Genomic DNA, 16,675 nt, shown 5'->3' with positions numbered 1-16,675 from the left:
TAAGCACCATCAACCACCCAATAACCCCCACTACAACCCACTAGCCTCCTCCCTACCAACCACTTAACCAACCTCATCATCCATGTTACTTATATTTTCAAAATAATTTCTGCAGAACAGCTCATGTCTCTAACCCATCTACTACACTCAGATCTATGCTAACTTCCTACCACCACACTCAGATCTGCATCACCTTACATCACCATACTCAGATGGTGGTGTAAGGTGACTCGATGGTATCAAATGGTAGCCTTTTGTCCATTGTGTCGTAAAGACTTTCTCTTCTACAAATCACCAGAGAACCCCTACATACCTGTGTCATGGGGGTGTTTTTCTTCTTCAGGAAAATGTCTCCTGATGTGCGTCTTTGTCATACAATCCCTGCGGCTAAACAGCCCCGGGCGTTATCCCAATGTTAAAAATAAAAGCCCTCCTTCAGTGCCTGCACTGAAGGTGGTCTTACAGTTATAAAACTGCACTTTGCAGTTTTATAACTGTAGTGTAAGCCCACCTCTGGCAAAACAGTGATGGAGTGAATGAAGGTGATAATACAAAAAATAAAATATGTATCTTGTATCAGTAGATCGCTGAATCCTATCGTCCTTTCACAGGATCACACCAGTGGTGGAGAGAGTAACAATATGCATTCACGAAGGAAAATTAAATATATTAGGTAAACAGACACAGATGCAACTAATGTGACATTTTATTGTGGCAACCTTTCACCTTCCAAGAGCTTTGTCAAACCGTTACGTAACGACTTCTCAGTTACCTAACATTTTGTTGGTAATTCTAGTATTATTACTTAATTAAACGTGACTTACATGTTTATATAATTTGTGATATATATATATATATATATATATATATATATATATATATATATATATATATATATATATATATATATATACATATATTATATATATTTACATCCCACTACACTTGGTTATATCTGGCCCCTTATATATGAGTGTGAGGGATTATGTGTCTCACGAGGAAGCCTGCATCTCTTTGGTGCTTCTCGGGAAACTGCAGTTCGTTCCTGACCTGGGCATCTCCTGTTCCCAGATGTCCTTAACAATACAATTAGGGCAGCTGGCCCCTTCAGGCCAGCTGGGAATATGCAGCTCGCAGCTGCCTTCATCCGCAGTACCTACTGCAGCTCCACTCACAGCTCACTCCACGTGGGGCTCCTCTTACAGCCCACACTCTCTACAGAAGCAGTAATCTTGCGGGGATAAAATTTTGTCCTTAAGCCACAACTGTTCAACATGTGTCCTGCCTTCTGGGTGCGCACCAACCACGAGACCCGTTGATACTTGGAAATCACATCAGTTTATCAGCTTTCCGTACTTCCATTTTATTTTATTTATGTACATATTCCTTAAACTTGTTTTGAAAAATTTGGATAGTAGACTTTTTAAGACTTCTGGGGTCTTCTTTGTGTCAGGCCACGAACCTTAAAAACACTTTTTCATAAAAAAACTGATTTTCAAATGTTGAGTGACTAAGGTTCTGTTACATAGTAAATACTAGATACTAGTATGGTATGCTGTTTTCGTGTAGGAAACAGGAAACCCATGCCTGATCGATCACCCATCCGATTGCTGGATATACACAATGCAGCTTAACCTCACTAATCAAACGAACAACCTACACATATTCCACATTACAGTATCAATATGCTGTATAGCCCTTACAGAATGTGAAGCAAAGTAAATATGTAAAAAGTAAATATCACATGATTTTGAGCGAAAATATTTTTTTGAAAATGAAAATAAGCTGGACTTACTGATTCTGCACAAGTCCCATACCTGTGGAAAAAACAGAGAGAGATGTTATTAGCATTCACACATATTGAGCAAATATTTTCTTACTGTAAGTTCTTATATATGATACCCAGTAATAAATCTGTTTCTATATATGCAAATAAGAAATTTTAAGAAATCAGCAAGACACCAAGTTGAATCAGTCCTTGCATACACACCAAGGTTAGTACCCAAACACACAAAGAAGAGGTACGAAAAAGCTCTTGGAGTAGGGAGAGAGTCGATCTGGTAACGACCAGTGAAACGGCGGTGCCAGGAGTTGCGACTCGACCCCTGCAACCACAAATAGGTGAGTGCAAATGAGTGCACACACACACACACACACACACACACACACACACACACACACACACACACAAGGGATATGTCCTACGAGAAGAGGTTAAGGGAAATCGACCTGACGACACTAGAAGACAGGAGAGATAGGGGGAATATGATAAAGAAATATAAAATACTGAGAGGTATAGAGAAGGTGGACAGAGACAGGATGTTCCAGAGATGGGACAAGGGGTCACAGTTGGAAGTTGAAGACTCAGATGAATCACAGGGATGAGGAGAGTTAATAAAGAAGATGTGAAGGTAGAAAATCGATTCTCTGTTCTCCAAGACGAGTGTACTTCAGTGGTTAGTGAGGTTGAAGGTACCACTGATTCCCCTGCTAATCAAGGTAAGAATATTTTAATAGTAGGAGATTCTCAGGTAAGATATATGGACCGTGCATTTTGTAACAGAGACAGAAAGGTCAGACAGAGAGTGTGCCTTCCTGGAGCTGGTGTTAGTGACATAGTCAGCAGGTTGGATAATATTATGTCAGGTAATGGGAACAAGCCCATTATCTGTCTTAGTGCTGGGGGTAATGACATTGGGAAGGGCAGGAGAGAGAAGCTGCTGGATAAGTACAGGTTAGCCCTAGAAGTAGTTAGGTCTAAGGGAGGGATCCCGATCATATGAAGCATCTTGCCTAGAAAGGGAGTGGGCAATGAATGGATGTCTAGGGCAATTGGTATAAATTACTGGCTAGACAGGTACTGCAAGGAACTTGCAATCCCATTCATTGATAACTGGGACCTATTCTTTGGCAAACGTGATATGTACGCAAGGGATGGGGCTCATCTCTCTGGTGATGGAGTGGTTGCATTAGCCAATTCAATTGAGAGGGTAATTGATGACTTGTCTAGGAATTTAAAATGATAGATTACAGAGGTATGGGTGTTTATGGGAAACAATCAGGCTGCAGCATTAGGATTAAAAACAGCAGTTATTACCGGGATACCTCAGAGATATGTTTAAAAGACAATATTCAAAATAAAGTTGCTAGTAACAGCAAATCAATTGATCAACAAAGAGAGATTGTAGAGGGCAACGAGTGACTAGCTCCCTTAAGGTTTACTGTACAAATAGTAGGAGTCTAAGAAATAAGATAGATGAGCTAAGATTACTTGCAAGTGTAGGTAATATAGATATTATTGGTATAACAGAGACCTGGTTCAACCTGAAAGATAGAGAAATGCCTTCTGAATGCAACATACAGGGTTATAAACTATTCCACACTGATAGGGTTATCAGGAAGGGTGGTGGAATGGCGATGTACGTCAGAGAAAATTTAAATTGTTGTCTTAGACATGATATAAGGTTAGAAACATTGAACACAGAATCTGTTTGGCTACAATTTCTCGAGGGACGTGACAAATTAATTTTAGGTGTGATTTATAGGCTCCCAAACCTTGATAGGGAGTGCAGTAAGCTGTTATGGGACGGAATTCATAAGGAATCTAGATATGAAAATGTTGTAATAATGGGAGATTTTAACTTTAGACAAATTGATTGGAGCAATATGACAGGAAATCTTGAGTCTAGTGACTTTCTTGATACGGTTCAGGATTGCTTTTTAGAACAGGTTGTGACAGAACCAACTAGAAGAAACAATCTATTTGACTTGGTTCTTGCCAACAAAGATTCACTAATTAATAATCTAGAGGTTAATGATGAGCTTGGGGAAAGTGATCACAAATCACTTAGTTTCAATATATCATGGAATTACCCAGATAACACACACACACACATTGCATCTTCTTGGACTGCAAGAAGGCCTATGACACAGTTCCTCACAAGAGATTAGTGCAGAAGCTAAAGGATCAGGCGCATATAACGAGAAGGGCACTGCAGTGGATCAGAGAATACCTGACAGGGAGACAACAACGAGTCATGGTAAGCAATGAGGTATCACAGTGGGCACATGTGACGAGCGGGGTCCCACAGGGGTCGGTCCTAGGACCAGTGCTATTTTTGGTATATGTGAACGACATGATGGAAGGGTTAGACTCAGAAGTGTCCCTGTTCGCAGACGATGTGAAGTTAATTAGGAGAATTAAATCAGATGAGGGTCAGGCAGGACTTCAAAAAGGCCTGGACAGACTGGACACCTGGTCCAGCAACTGGCTTCTCGAATTTAATCCCGCCAAATGCAAAGTCATGAAGATAGGGGAAGGGCACAGACGACCGCAGACGGACTATAGGCTAGGTGGCCAAAGACTGCAAACCTCGCTCAAGGAGAAAGATCTTGGGGTGAGTATAACACCGAGCATATCTCCAGAAGCACACATCAACCAGATAACTGCTGCAGCATATGGGCGCCTGGCAAACCTGAGAACAGTGTTCCGATACCTTAGCAAGGAATCGTTCAAGACACTGTACACCGTGTACGTCAAGCCCATACTAGAGTATGCAGCACCTGTTTGGAGCCCGCACTTGATCAAGCCCCTTAAGAAATTAGAGAAAGTGCAAATGTTTGTGACAAGGTTAGTTCCAGAGCTAAGGGGAATGTCCTGTGAAGATAGATTAAGGGAAATCGGCCTGACGACACTGGAGGACAGAAGGTTTAGGGGAGACATGATAACGACATATAAAATACTGCCCGAAATAGACAAGGTGGACAAAGACAGGATGTTCCAGGGAGGGGACACAGAAACAAGATGTCACAATTGGAAGTTGAAGACTCAGATGAGTCAATGGGATGTTAGGATGTATTTCTTCAGTCACAGAGTTGTCAGGCAGTGGAATAGCCTAGAAAGTGACGTAGTGGAGGCAGGAACCATACATAGTTTTAAGACGAGGTTTGATAAAGCTCATGGAGCAGGGAGAGAGAGGACCCAGTAGCAACTGGTAAAGAGGCGAGGCCAGGACCAAGATCGACCCCTGCAACCACAAATAGGTGAGTATACACACACACACACACACACACACACACACACACACACACACACACACACACACACACACACACACACACACACACACGATACCTCAATAAGGAATCTTTCAAGACTGTACACTGTGTACGTCAGGCCCATACTGGAGTACGCAGCACCAGTTTGGAACCCACGCCTGGTCAAGCGCGTCAAGAAATTAGAGAAAGTGCAAAAGTTTGCAACAAGGCTGGTTCCAGAGCTAAGGGGAATGTCCTACCAAGAAAAGTTAAGGGAAATAGTCCTGACGACACTGGAGGACAGGAAGGTCAGGGGAGACATGATAACGACATACAAAATACTGCGTAGAATAGATAAGGTGGACAGAGACAGGATGTTCCAGAAATGGGACACACAAACAAGGGGTCACAATTGGAAATTGAAGACTCAGATGAGTCGAAGGGATGTTTGGAAATATTTCCTCAGCCACAGAGTTGTTAGGAAGTGGAATAGCCTGGCAAGTGATGTATTGGTGGTGTAGTGGATGTAGTGGAGTGGAGTGGAGTGCTTATGGAGCAGGGAGAGTGAGGACCCAGTAGCGGTCAGTGAAGAGGCGGGGCCAGGAGCTGAGTCTCGACCTCTGCAACCACAAAGAGGTGAGTACAAATAGATGAATGCACACACACACACACACACACACACACACAATGCAGAGGCATGGTTACCTGGAGGGATAACCGGAAAGGAAAGCTGACCTGCTTGAGAGAGTTTATAATTAACGTAATTATTGGGAGAGGCGACGACACACGCTCCAACAGAGTGTTGATGACAGTTTGAAAGCTTTCATTTTATTTGACACAATTAAATATAACTGCAATGTGTGGTTGCATCTTTCCAAATGAGACGTGCATTTTGGGGGACAAAAGCTAGTCATGTTTACTTGTCAAATTTTATGGTATTGGAGGTGCTGGGGAAGTGGGGCTGGGGGAGGACGACTAAGAAAGAGGGACTTTGAAACATAAAATACTCAAGGAGGATTTAGAGGTGAGTATAGTTACGAGGATATCGTCTGAGGAGCACACCATTTGAGTGACTTATGTAACAAAGACGGGAGTGGCTATCCTAAGACCTGAGAAACCTAAAGAGTGAATAATACACGGCACAATATACATGTATCAAGACGCAGTTATGTAGCGCAGTCATGGATTCTACACAATGTCAAGCATCTCCAGGATTTTTACAAAAAAAAAGAAGTTAAGTTGTGTGAATCACTGCACAAGGAGTAGTAAAGACTCTATCCTCCGTCCACTAAGAGTAAAATAGACGCGCTTTAAGACATATATCCTTTGAAACTATAAAAAAATGCAGACTCGCAACAAGACTAATCTGGAGAGGCTAATAAAACTGAATCTGATGCCAATAATTGTTAGAAGGTGCTTGGAACACTTGATCAAGACGTAGAAGATACTTAGAAGATTTGATGGGAAGATATGAAAAGATTCCAGGAGCAGTCAGAAACATTTACAAAAGAGCACAGATGATAGTTAAATATTCAGATGAGTCTCAGGGATCTCCGAAAATAATTATCATCCCCAGGCTGGTCAAAAAATGGAATGACTTGAATGAAGAAATTTTAAGATTAGACATAATAGCTTCACCCGTCACAGCCACTTAAAAGGCAGACCCAGGAGCTAAAAATCGAATCCCTAAAGAAAGGTAAATACGCTCACACACACACACACACACACACACACACACACACACACACACACACACACACACACACACACACACACACACACACACACACACACACACACACACTGCAGTAGTCCCCAGGTACTTTTCCACACTGCAGACTGCGGAAGAATCGTCATCGTCTCCCCCACACCAACTCTCCCTCACTCTGTATCTCCTTCTCTATGTATCGCTCTCCATGTTTTTCTACTTCTGTATTCCTAGACTCGCCCCATAAATGGTGCCTTTCTTCATCCACTGTCATGTTTTTTTTATCCTTCCTTTCCATACAGAACTTCCTATTACTGCATTTCTTATGTTTTATTTACTTGCAGTTTGTTTGTCTGTCTGTCTGTCTGTCTGTCTGTCTGTCTCTCTCTCTCTCTCTCTCTCTCTCTCTCTCTCTCTCTCTTTTACACAGGGTTTGACAAGGTTAGGTTAAGGATCCCTAGCTTTATTAATAAGCTTTTTACAGGTTAAGGATTCCTAACTTTATTGGCAAGCTAAGAGCTGTTACCTACATCAGCTCATTTGAAAGCATTTTTATTGCTATGAGACATACAAGTAGGGAACAGGATGAAGTTGGAGCCATCTGTGGGCCAGCATTTTCATTTGATCAACTGACGTTCTCTCTCTCTCTCTCTCTCTCTCTCTCTCTCTCTCTCTCTCTCTCTCTCTCTCTCTCTCTCTCTCTCCCTCCCACCGCTATAGGCTAAACTTACACTCATAATACCCTTATCTAGGAGATGTTGAGCTAGAAAATGCTGATTTGCTTTGCGTCGGGCACCTGCCAAAGAAAATAATTAGAAGGAAAGGCATTGGAAAAATAAGCGAGTGAGTGTGACAAGGACAATGACTCTGAGACCACAGAAATGAGCATATGTAACGGATAAGATTATTTGGGAGGGGAAAAATTTAGAATGGTTTTATTAAAGGAAATGAGCTAGTGTGTGTGTGTGTGTGTGTGTATGAGTGTATGTGACATGAGAAATGAGTTGTGTAACTTCGATAATGAATAATAAGTATATAAGAGAAATGGATGTAAATGTAGAGAGAAATGAGGTAGTGGGGAGGAAAATGAGAGAATGCATTTTCTGGGAAATGAATGAAAATGTGTGTGTATGTGTGAATTGGAAAAATGAACTCATATCCATCTCGTGGGCATCTTGTGCCCATTCTTTAGTGGGTAGTTACCCTCTTTCTAATTTTGTGGGCGGTATTTACATGCCCATCCTGTGGGCGGAATCACTCCATACACATCCTGTTTGTAGTATCATCTATTACTCATCCTCATGACATACCCATCCTTTAATAGGTACTTTCAACGTACCCATCCAGTAAGAGGTAGTCACCCCATTCCCATCCTGTGAGCGGTATTCCCACTTCTGTACAGCAGGGGTAGGCTAAACCCTAAATCCATCCTATAGACGGAATCACCCTAAACTCATCATATAGACGGAATGACCCTAAACCCATCCTATAGACGGCATCACCTTATGTCCATCTTGTAGAGGGTATCTAATCATACCTATGCTGTGGACGGTATCACCCTAAACCCATCCTGTAAACTGTACCTTCTCATCATACTCATTGTGTGGGTAGTAGTCAAACAGTAATGGGGTCAGACTGGGCCACAACATTCTGTTAGCTAAACAATTACACCAGTAATGAGTTGTTTACAAGAATAACGGATTCGGTCGCAAATTTAATGGGGATAAACAATTATTGCAATTACAGCAATAATTTCATTCAGGCTAAAACCATTATTGTATGACGACAAAGACACGCGTAACAAAACAAACTTTTATAAGGTAAACGTTACGTTTTAAAGAGAGTTTGTCATGACAAAGTTCTCAGAGCTAAACGCCGTCCTAATAATATCTTGTTATGTTACATGTGTGTATTTCTCTATTCTTGTCAGAAGTACGGCCTTCAGCCACTCTGCTAACCTCCACAAACATCCAGTCTTACAAATAGGCTTTCATTCTCGCACTCAATACTATACGTTGAGATCTGTGTGTTTAACAGCTGTGAAAATCCTACCTCAGCTGTTATTGATTTAGCTAGATTAAGAAAATCTAACCTAACCTAAATTACGTATGGTAAATATTATGAGTGGCGATATAGTCTTCGTAGGAGAGAGATTGGCATTTTAAAACAAAGAAATATTCATCTAAAACTATATAACAGAGCAATGTAAATAAATATTAAAAAGGAAAAATTCCCTTCGATTTTAACATAGCATTTGTAGAAGTAAATAAATAAATAATACCAGAACATATAAGTAATGGTAATGGTAATGGCAGAATATAGAGGCACCGCAAGAAGTGTATAATATCAGAGAGCATATCCAGATAGCATCATATTACCTCTGCTGGAATTAATGCTGCTTCTAACACTGATAATGAGCAAGGGAAATGCTACTCTATATGAGGGAGAGATAAACAGTTCGGGCAGGTATATTACCAGTGTTCAATAGTGGTGAGGGTAGAAAAACTAGAGAAATTGGTTTTAGGTTTATCACGGGTAAATCACAGGATTATTAAAGCATTAGTTAACCCTACGCTCTCTGTTTAAGCTGGAAGACGGGATAACACAGGACGGAAATAAGGTGCTTAAAGGGTTCGATTACTTCATTGTGAACTTCACACCCATGGTGTTTACCTGGAGTTTACCTGGAGAGAGTTCCGGGGGTCAACGCCCCCGCGGCCCGGTCTGTGACCAGGCCTCCTGGTGGATCAGAGCCTGATCAACCAGGCTGTTGCTGCTGGCTGCACGCAAACCAACGTACGAGCCACAGCCCGGCTGGTCAGGAACCGACTTTAGGGGGGTCTGAACTCATGGCGGGTGAGTCGTAAATCTCCAGGCCAGTACGTTCACCCATTTCGTGGTTTGTTTGCTGTTGCGTTATTACAATTTCGTGAGTCGTGTAGGCGGTAGTCAAAAGACTACAGAGGAATACGACAGCTTCAGGAGCTGGTTTCCAAACTGCTGTTAACTGAACAAATCAAAGTAGTAATGAGTTGCCAACTTTCTCTTTGTTAGGAAGAAAATAATAAATGCTACAAAAGAAAATTAGTGCGTATTACAAGAAAAAAAAGATAATCAACCATACCCCCGGCCGGGATTGAACCCGCGGTCATAGAGTCTCAAAACTCCAGCCCGTCGCGTTAGCCACTAGACCAGCTAGCCACAATAAGATTCATCCAACTAGGTATATTTCTACACCATAGGAAAGTTAGCACAGGCACCTCTGTGACCACAAATGCAAGTTTTTACAGACGAATCTCCAGCTAGCGTGGCCGTGACGAACTCTAGCTCAAGTCCCTTCACTGCCGTCAACATGACTTAAGAAATCGTAATGACACGATTTGCAATCGTGTCATTACGATTTCTTAAGTCAAGTTAAAATAAGATAATGTATGTATACGATAATGTTATACAACACAAACACGTGGATAAGTAAGACACATGTGCAACAGTTAGATATCTTTATTCAGAAACGTTCGCTAATACAGTAGGCTTCTTCAGTCTAATACAGGTGTGGCAGCAGAAGCAGAAGGCGAAACGTCTCGGAATAAAGCTACCTATTATCTGTTACACATGTGTCCTACTTAGCATCGTAATAATGCATGTTACAGGAGAAGTGAATTAGTGTATTTTGGAATGGAAATTAATATGCGTAAGTTACGAGGGAAAACCATTTACTCTTTTATTAGTGAAATTAATGAGTGAATATTGCTCAGAAATTGAATGTGTGTGTAGATCACAAAAAAAAAAAAAAATTATCTGATAAGGGAAATAAGAAATTCTATGTAGCAAGTAAAACGAGCCAATTCAGTCAGTTCATGTGATCACGTGAATTATTAAGGGAGGGAATCCTGGGAAAAGACAGAAGAAGAGATCACAACATAATGGAATTTAACGAAGTGCTAGATTGTCAGGAATTGATGGGTCGATCCTCTGGTTGGTAATCGACCACTTCGACAGGAGAAATGAAAAAAAAAGGGTGAGAAGAAATGAGTGGGCTCAAGGCAGCAGAAAGGCGATCCAGGAGGGACGAAGATAGTTCGAGGTCGTGTGAAAGGAAATGAAGGCATTCTTGGGAAAGGAAATGAGTTGTTTGTCTGTGAGAAGCGAAGCGAAAGGGAGACCTTGGGAGGGGGAAATGAGTAACCCGTGAAGGGGGAAATGTGAGAAGAGATGCGAGTGCTTAAGAAAAAAAAATGTTATTTATTTTTTCAACTAAGGTGGGAGGTGGGCCTTAAATGACTTTGTTTAGGGAAGAGCATTTTTTAATGACCTGTTGTGAAAGGAGAGAGAGAGAGAGAGAGAGAGAGAGAGAGAGAGAGAGAGAGGAGGCGAAGGAGGATACAGAGGGTTTAATGTATACATACTCCCTCACAGGGAAACACATCCACAAAAATACCCTCCCTCTCACTCTTCTATTTACCTCTGGTGGTTGCCTTTATTCTCACCCCTCTCCCTTTATTCTTCTCCTGTCTATTACCTTCCCCACTTACCCGCTTCCTCCTCCTATCCGCCTCAACACAAGCCCACAAAACCACCACCATTGCACGTCTAAATCTCATTTTTCTTGATTTAAATCAAACATTCATCCAACTCTTCCGAGACAGAAAGGTTTTCGCGAGTTAAAATGTTAATGTGACTCGGAAAAACAGGCATTTGTAAAATGAAAGTCAAATCTTAGTCCTACTTGACAGAGGTAATCGAACTTATACCTTTCTTCAGAACGGCCCGCGCTGGTTTAGCGCTTCATATTAATCTAATTTACCTTACTGGATAAAAAAAATAAACTGAATTCAGAAAACTCTTGTTCTAGGTTTATACACACAGTAAAAAGTACGATGCACAAAATCTAAACTTTTCCGATTTCAGAATAAAAATAAAATTGCATAGCAAGCACAAATCCACACGGAGAAAATAATAAGAGTTAAGAGTTGCTTATTTCGTCTGACAACTAATCCTTTTTCAGTAGAAAAAGATTAAAAAGGTTTGAACACATCAGTAAACTTTTTTTTGATATCCTGAATAATGTGTATGACAGTATGTTAGGCATATACCTTGTAAGACATACAAGTTATAAAGTTAACGAAATGTATAATGCATATAAAATTTTAAGATATACGCATTTCTCACAAAAAAGAAGAAATAGATAAAAAAGTGTCAGTATATATGAAGCATACAGATAATCATTTAAGAACTCATTTAACATTTTCTCTTATCTGTTTAAAGATATATATTTTTTTTCACTTATGTTAATGTAAAAATAAATAATTTTGTGCCAAAGGACCCTTAGAAAACTTACCTAACCTTATAACAAGCGCAATTTAATTTAACCTAATCAAACTTTAACTTAACCTAATCCAACTAAATATATTTTAGATAAGTTTACAGTAATTTAATAATAAACAAACTCAATAAAACATATTTTTTTTCATTAGGTTCAGAATTATTTTTGCTAAATTATTGCATACACAAATTTTTATTTGTCTTACTCGGCAAGAAGAGCGTTTGCTATTTAAGCCAAAATCACACATTTTACCTATTCGAAACGACATATATATATATATATATATATATATATATATATATATATATATATATATATATATATATATATATATATATATATATATATATATATATATATATATATATATATATATATATTATGCATGTATGAGTGAATAAATATAAAGAAAATTAGAGCTTCGTTGTTAAAATAATTTCCCTTGGCACGTTTTCTTTACCTCGCCGCTTCCTCTATCTTGGCATCCAAAAAGGGGAAAAATGGCAAGGGATTAAGGATAAAATATGGGAAAGGTGGCAGGGAATATACAAGAATATAAAATACCGTGAGAGTGGGATGAAGAGGAAAAGAGAGAGAGAGAGAGAGAGTGTGTGTGTGTGTGTGTGTGTGTGTGTGTGTGTGTGTGTGTGTGTGTATGTGTGTACACACACTTCCAAACAATTATTTAGATACAAGAGGCAACAATTCAGAAAGAGAAAATTGTATCTAAACAGCTTTTGTTGTTAGTGGATTCGTGGACATCCCAAGTGTTGAATCAACAGATATCCAAATGAATGCACCAACACTTCAAGGTAATTACTCGGACGCGGACGCTTGCTGTGTTCCATGTTCCATTCATGAGATGAGTCAGGTGAAGTGTCTGCTTGTGATACTGACGTGTTGATATTACTAATGGAATGTTCCGAAGAGATGAACCACAGGTATCACTGGATGACTAGAGGGACCAAAAAGGCGTCCAATGTTTATTCCTGTTTATGATATATGCCAGAGTAGAGTAGCATTTCAGGTCCAAACTTTCTTATACTTCATTCATTAACTGCGAACATTGCAGTGAGTGTCATGTCCTGAGGACATGACACGCACTGGATGTAGCAACATATCGCCCCCACATGATAAATATTGTAGGTAGTAGGTTGGTAGACAGCAACCACCCAGGGAAGTACTACCGTCCTGCCAGATGACTGTGAAACAGAAACCTGTAACTGAACCATACCCCCGGCCGGGATTGAACCCGCGGTCATAGAGTCTCAAAACTCCAGCCCGTCGCGCTAGCCACTAGACCAGCTAGCCACAATAAGATTCATCCAACTAGGTATATTTCTACACCATAGGAAAGTTAGCACAGGCACCTCTGTAACTGTTTTGCATGATGGTAGGATTGCTGGTGTCTTTTTCTGTCTCATAAACACGCTAGATAACAGGGATATCTTGCTACTCCTACTTACACTTTGGTCACACTTCACAGACATGCACATGCATATATATATATATACATACATCTAGGTTTTTCTCATTTTTCTACATAGCTCTTGTTCTTCTTTATTTCTTCTATTGTCCATGGGGAAGTGGAAAAGAATCTTTCCTCCGTAAGCCATGCGTGTCGTATGAGACGACTAAAATGCCGGGAGCAATAGGCTAGTAACCCCTTCTCCTGTAGACATTTACTAAAAAAGAGAAGAAGAAAAATTTTTATGAAACTGGGATGCTTGAATGTGCGTGGATGTAGTGCAGATGACAAGAAACAGATGATTGCTGATGTTATGAATGAAAAGAAGTTGGATGTCCTGGCCCTAAGCGAAACAAAGCTGAAGGGGGTAGGGGAGTTTCGGTGGGGGGAAATAAATGGGATTAAATCTGGAGTATCTGAGAGAGTTAGAGCAAAGAAAGGGGTAGCAGTAATGTTGAATGATCAGTTATGGAAGGAGAAAAGAGAATATGAAAGTGTAAATGCAAGAATTATGTGGATTAAAGTAAAGGTTGAATGCGAGAAGTGGGTCATAATAAGCGTGTATGCACCTGGAGAAGAGAGGAATGCAGAGGAGAGAGAGAGATTTTGGGAGATGTTAAGTGAATGTATAGGAGCCTTTGTGGTAGGGGACCTGAATGCTAAAGTAGGAGAAACTTTTAGAGAGGGTGTGGTAGGTAAGTTTGGGCTGCTAGGTGTAAATGATAATGGGAGCCCTTTGATTGAACTTTGTATTGAAATGGGTTTAGTTATAGGTAATACATATTTTAAGAAAAAGAGGAAAAATAAGTATACAAGATATGATGTAGGGCGAAATGACAGTAGTTTGTTGGATTATGTATTGGTAGATAAAAGACTGTTGAGTAGATTTCAGGATGTACATGTTTATAGAGGGGCCACAGATATATCAGATCACTTTCTAGTTGTAGCTACACTGAGAGTAAAAGGTAGATGGGATACAAGGAGAATAGAAGCATCAGGGAAGAGAGAGGTGAAGGTTTATAAACTAAAAGAAGAGGCAGTTAGGGAAAGATATAAACAGCTATTGGAGGATAGATGGGCTAATGAGAGCATAGGCAATGGGGTCGAAGAGGTATGGGGTAGGTTTAAAAATGTAGTGTTAGAGTGTTCAGCAGAAGTTTGTGGTTACAGGAAAGTGGGTGCGGGAGGGAAGAGGAGCGATTGGTGGAATGATGATGTAAAGAGAGTAGTAAGGGAGAAAAAGTTAGCATATGAGAAGTTTTTACAAAGTACAAGTGATGCAAGGAGGGAAGAGTATATGGAGAAAAAGAGAGAGGTTAAGAGAGTGGTGAAGCAATGTAAAAAGAGAGCAAATGAGAGAATGGGTGAGATGTTATCAACAAATTTTGTTGAAAATAAGAAAAAGTTTTGGAGTGAGATTAACAAGTTAAGAAAGCCTAGAGAACAAATGGATTTGTCAGTTAAAAATAGGAGTGGAGAGTTATTAAATGGAGAGTTAGAGGTATTGGAAAGATGGAGGGAATATTTTGAGGAATTGTTAAATGTTGATGAAGATAGGGAAGCTGTGATTTCGTGTATAGGGCAAGGAAGAATAACATCTTGTAGGAGTGAGGAAGAGCCAGTTGTGAGTGTGGGGGAAGTTCGTGAGGCAGTAGGTAAAATGAAAGGGGGTAAGGCAGCCGGGATTGATGGGATAAAGATAGAAATGCTAAAAGCAGGTGGGGATATAGTTTTGGAGTGGTTGGTGCAATTATTTAATAAATGTATGGAAGAGGGTAAGGTACCTAGGGATTGGCAGAGAGCATGCATAGTTCCTTTGTATAAAGGCAAGGGGGACAAAAGAGAGTGCAAAAATTATAGGGGGATAAGTCTGTTGAGTATATCTGGTAAAGTGTATGGTAGAGTTATTATTGAAAGAATTAAAAGTAAGACTGAGAATAGGATAGCAGATGAACAAGGAGGCTTTAGGAAAGGTAGGGGGTGTGTGGACCAGGTGTTTACAGTGAAACATATAAGTGAACAGTATTTAGATAAGGCTAAAGAGGTCTTTGTGGCATTTATGGATTTGGAAAAGGCATATGACAGGGTGGATAGGGGGGCAATGTGGCAGATGTTGCAGGTGTATGGTGTAGGAGGTCGGTTACTGAAAGCAGTGAAGAGTTTTTACGAGGATGGTGAGGCTCAAGTTAGAGTACATAGGAAAGAGGGAAATTATTTCCCAGTAAAAGTAGGCCTGAGACAGGGATGTGTGATGTCGCCGTGGTTGTTTAATATATTTATAGATGGGGTTGTAAGAGAAGTAAATGCGAGGGTCTTGACAAGAGGCGTGGAGTTAAAAGATAAAGAATCACACATAAAGTGGGAGTTGTCACAGTTGCTCTTTGCTGATGACACTGTGCTCTTGGGAGATTCTGAAGAGAAGTTGCAGAGATTGGTGGATGAATTTGGTAGGGTGTGCAAAAGAAGAAAATTAAAAGTGAATACAGGAAAGAGTAAGGTTATGAGGATAACAAAAATATTAGGTGACGAAAGATTGGATATCAGATTGGAGGGAGAGAGTATGGAGGAAGTGAAAGTATTCAGATATTTGGGAGTGGACGTGTCAGCGGATGGGTCTATGAAGGATGAGGTGAATCATAGAATTGATGAGGGGAAAAGGGTGAGTGGTGCACTTAGGAGTCTGTGGAGACAAAGAACTTTGTCCTTGGAGGCAAAGAGGGGAATTTATGAGAGTATCAGCGATCTGATCATGGGAAAGTGACTCACTATGACACATCTCATTTTGCCCACCATATTTCTTCTTCGTTTCTCTGTACCTTTTAGCTTTTAAATAACTTTTTTTTTATATTTGTATTTAAACTGACATCAGAAATATTTATCAACCTGTTATGATTAATTTCTAGATTCTTCGTCTATAAAATCTTATATTAATTAAAGAATTTCTAAAATATCACACCACAAAATAGGCGCTCATCGCCTATTTCATGGTACACTATTATTTGGAATTACCTTAATCAATTACGTTCATAAACAGTCAAGAATTGCCTTTCGCCTATTTTATGGAAAGCTTTTGTTGGAAATGCCTTGCTTAATCAAGTTGACATATAAACATCAAAAAATTTAGCATAAATTCATCAAA

The 16,675-nt window shown here is 40.0% G+C and overlaps 1 protein-coding gene across 1 annotated transcript in view; it reads right to left on the bottom strand.

The window, feature by feature from the left end:
- Window positions 1–945: 945 nt before the first annotated feature.
- LOC128698206 (small conductance calcium-activated potassium channel protein) overlaps window positions 946–16,675 on the bottom strand; it is a 315,821-nt gene continuing 300,091 nt past the window's right edge. Inside the window, exon 3 of the mRNA XM_053790346.2 lies at window positions 946–1,817. Coding sequence (XP_053646321.2) covers window positions 1,644–1,817 — 174 coding nt within the window. The 3' untranslated portion in view covers window positions 946–1,643. The remainder of the gene's footprint in view (window positions 1,818–16,675) is intronic.

The sequence above is a fragment of the Cherax quadricarinatus genome, chromosome 63 (genome assembly GCF_038502225.1).
Source record: "Cherax quadricarinatus isolate ZL_2023a chromosome 63, ASM3850222v1, whole genome shotgun sequence".
In the NCBI taxonomy this organism is placed as follows: Eukaryota; Metazoa; Arthropoda; class Malacostraca; order Decapoda; family Parastacidae; genus Cherax; species Cherax quadricarinatus.
The sequence above is the reverse complement of the archived record's forward strand: the minus strand, read 5'-3'. Positions and strand labels throughout refer to the sequence as shown.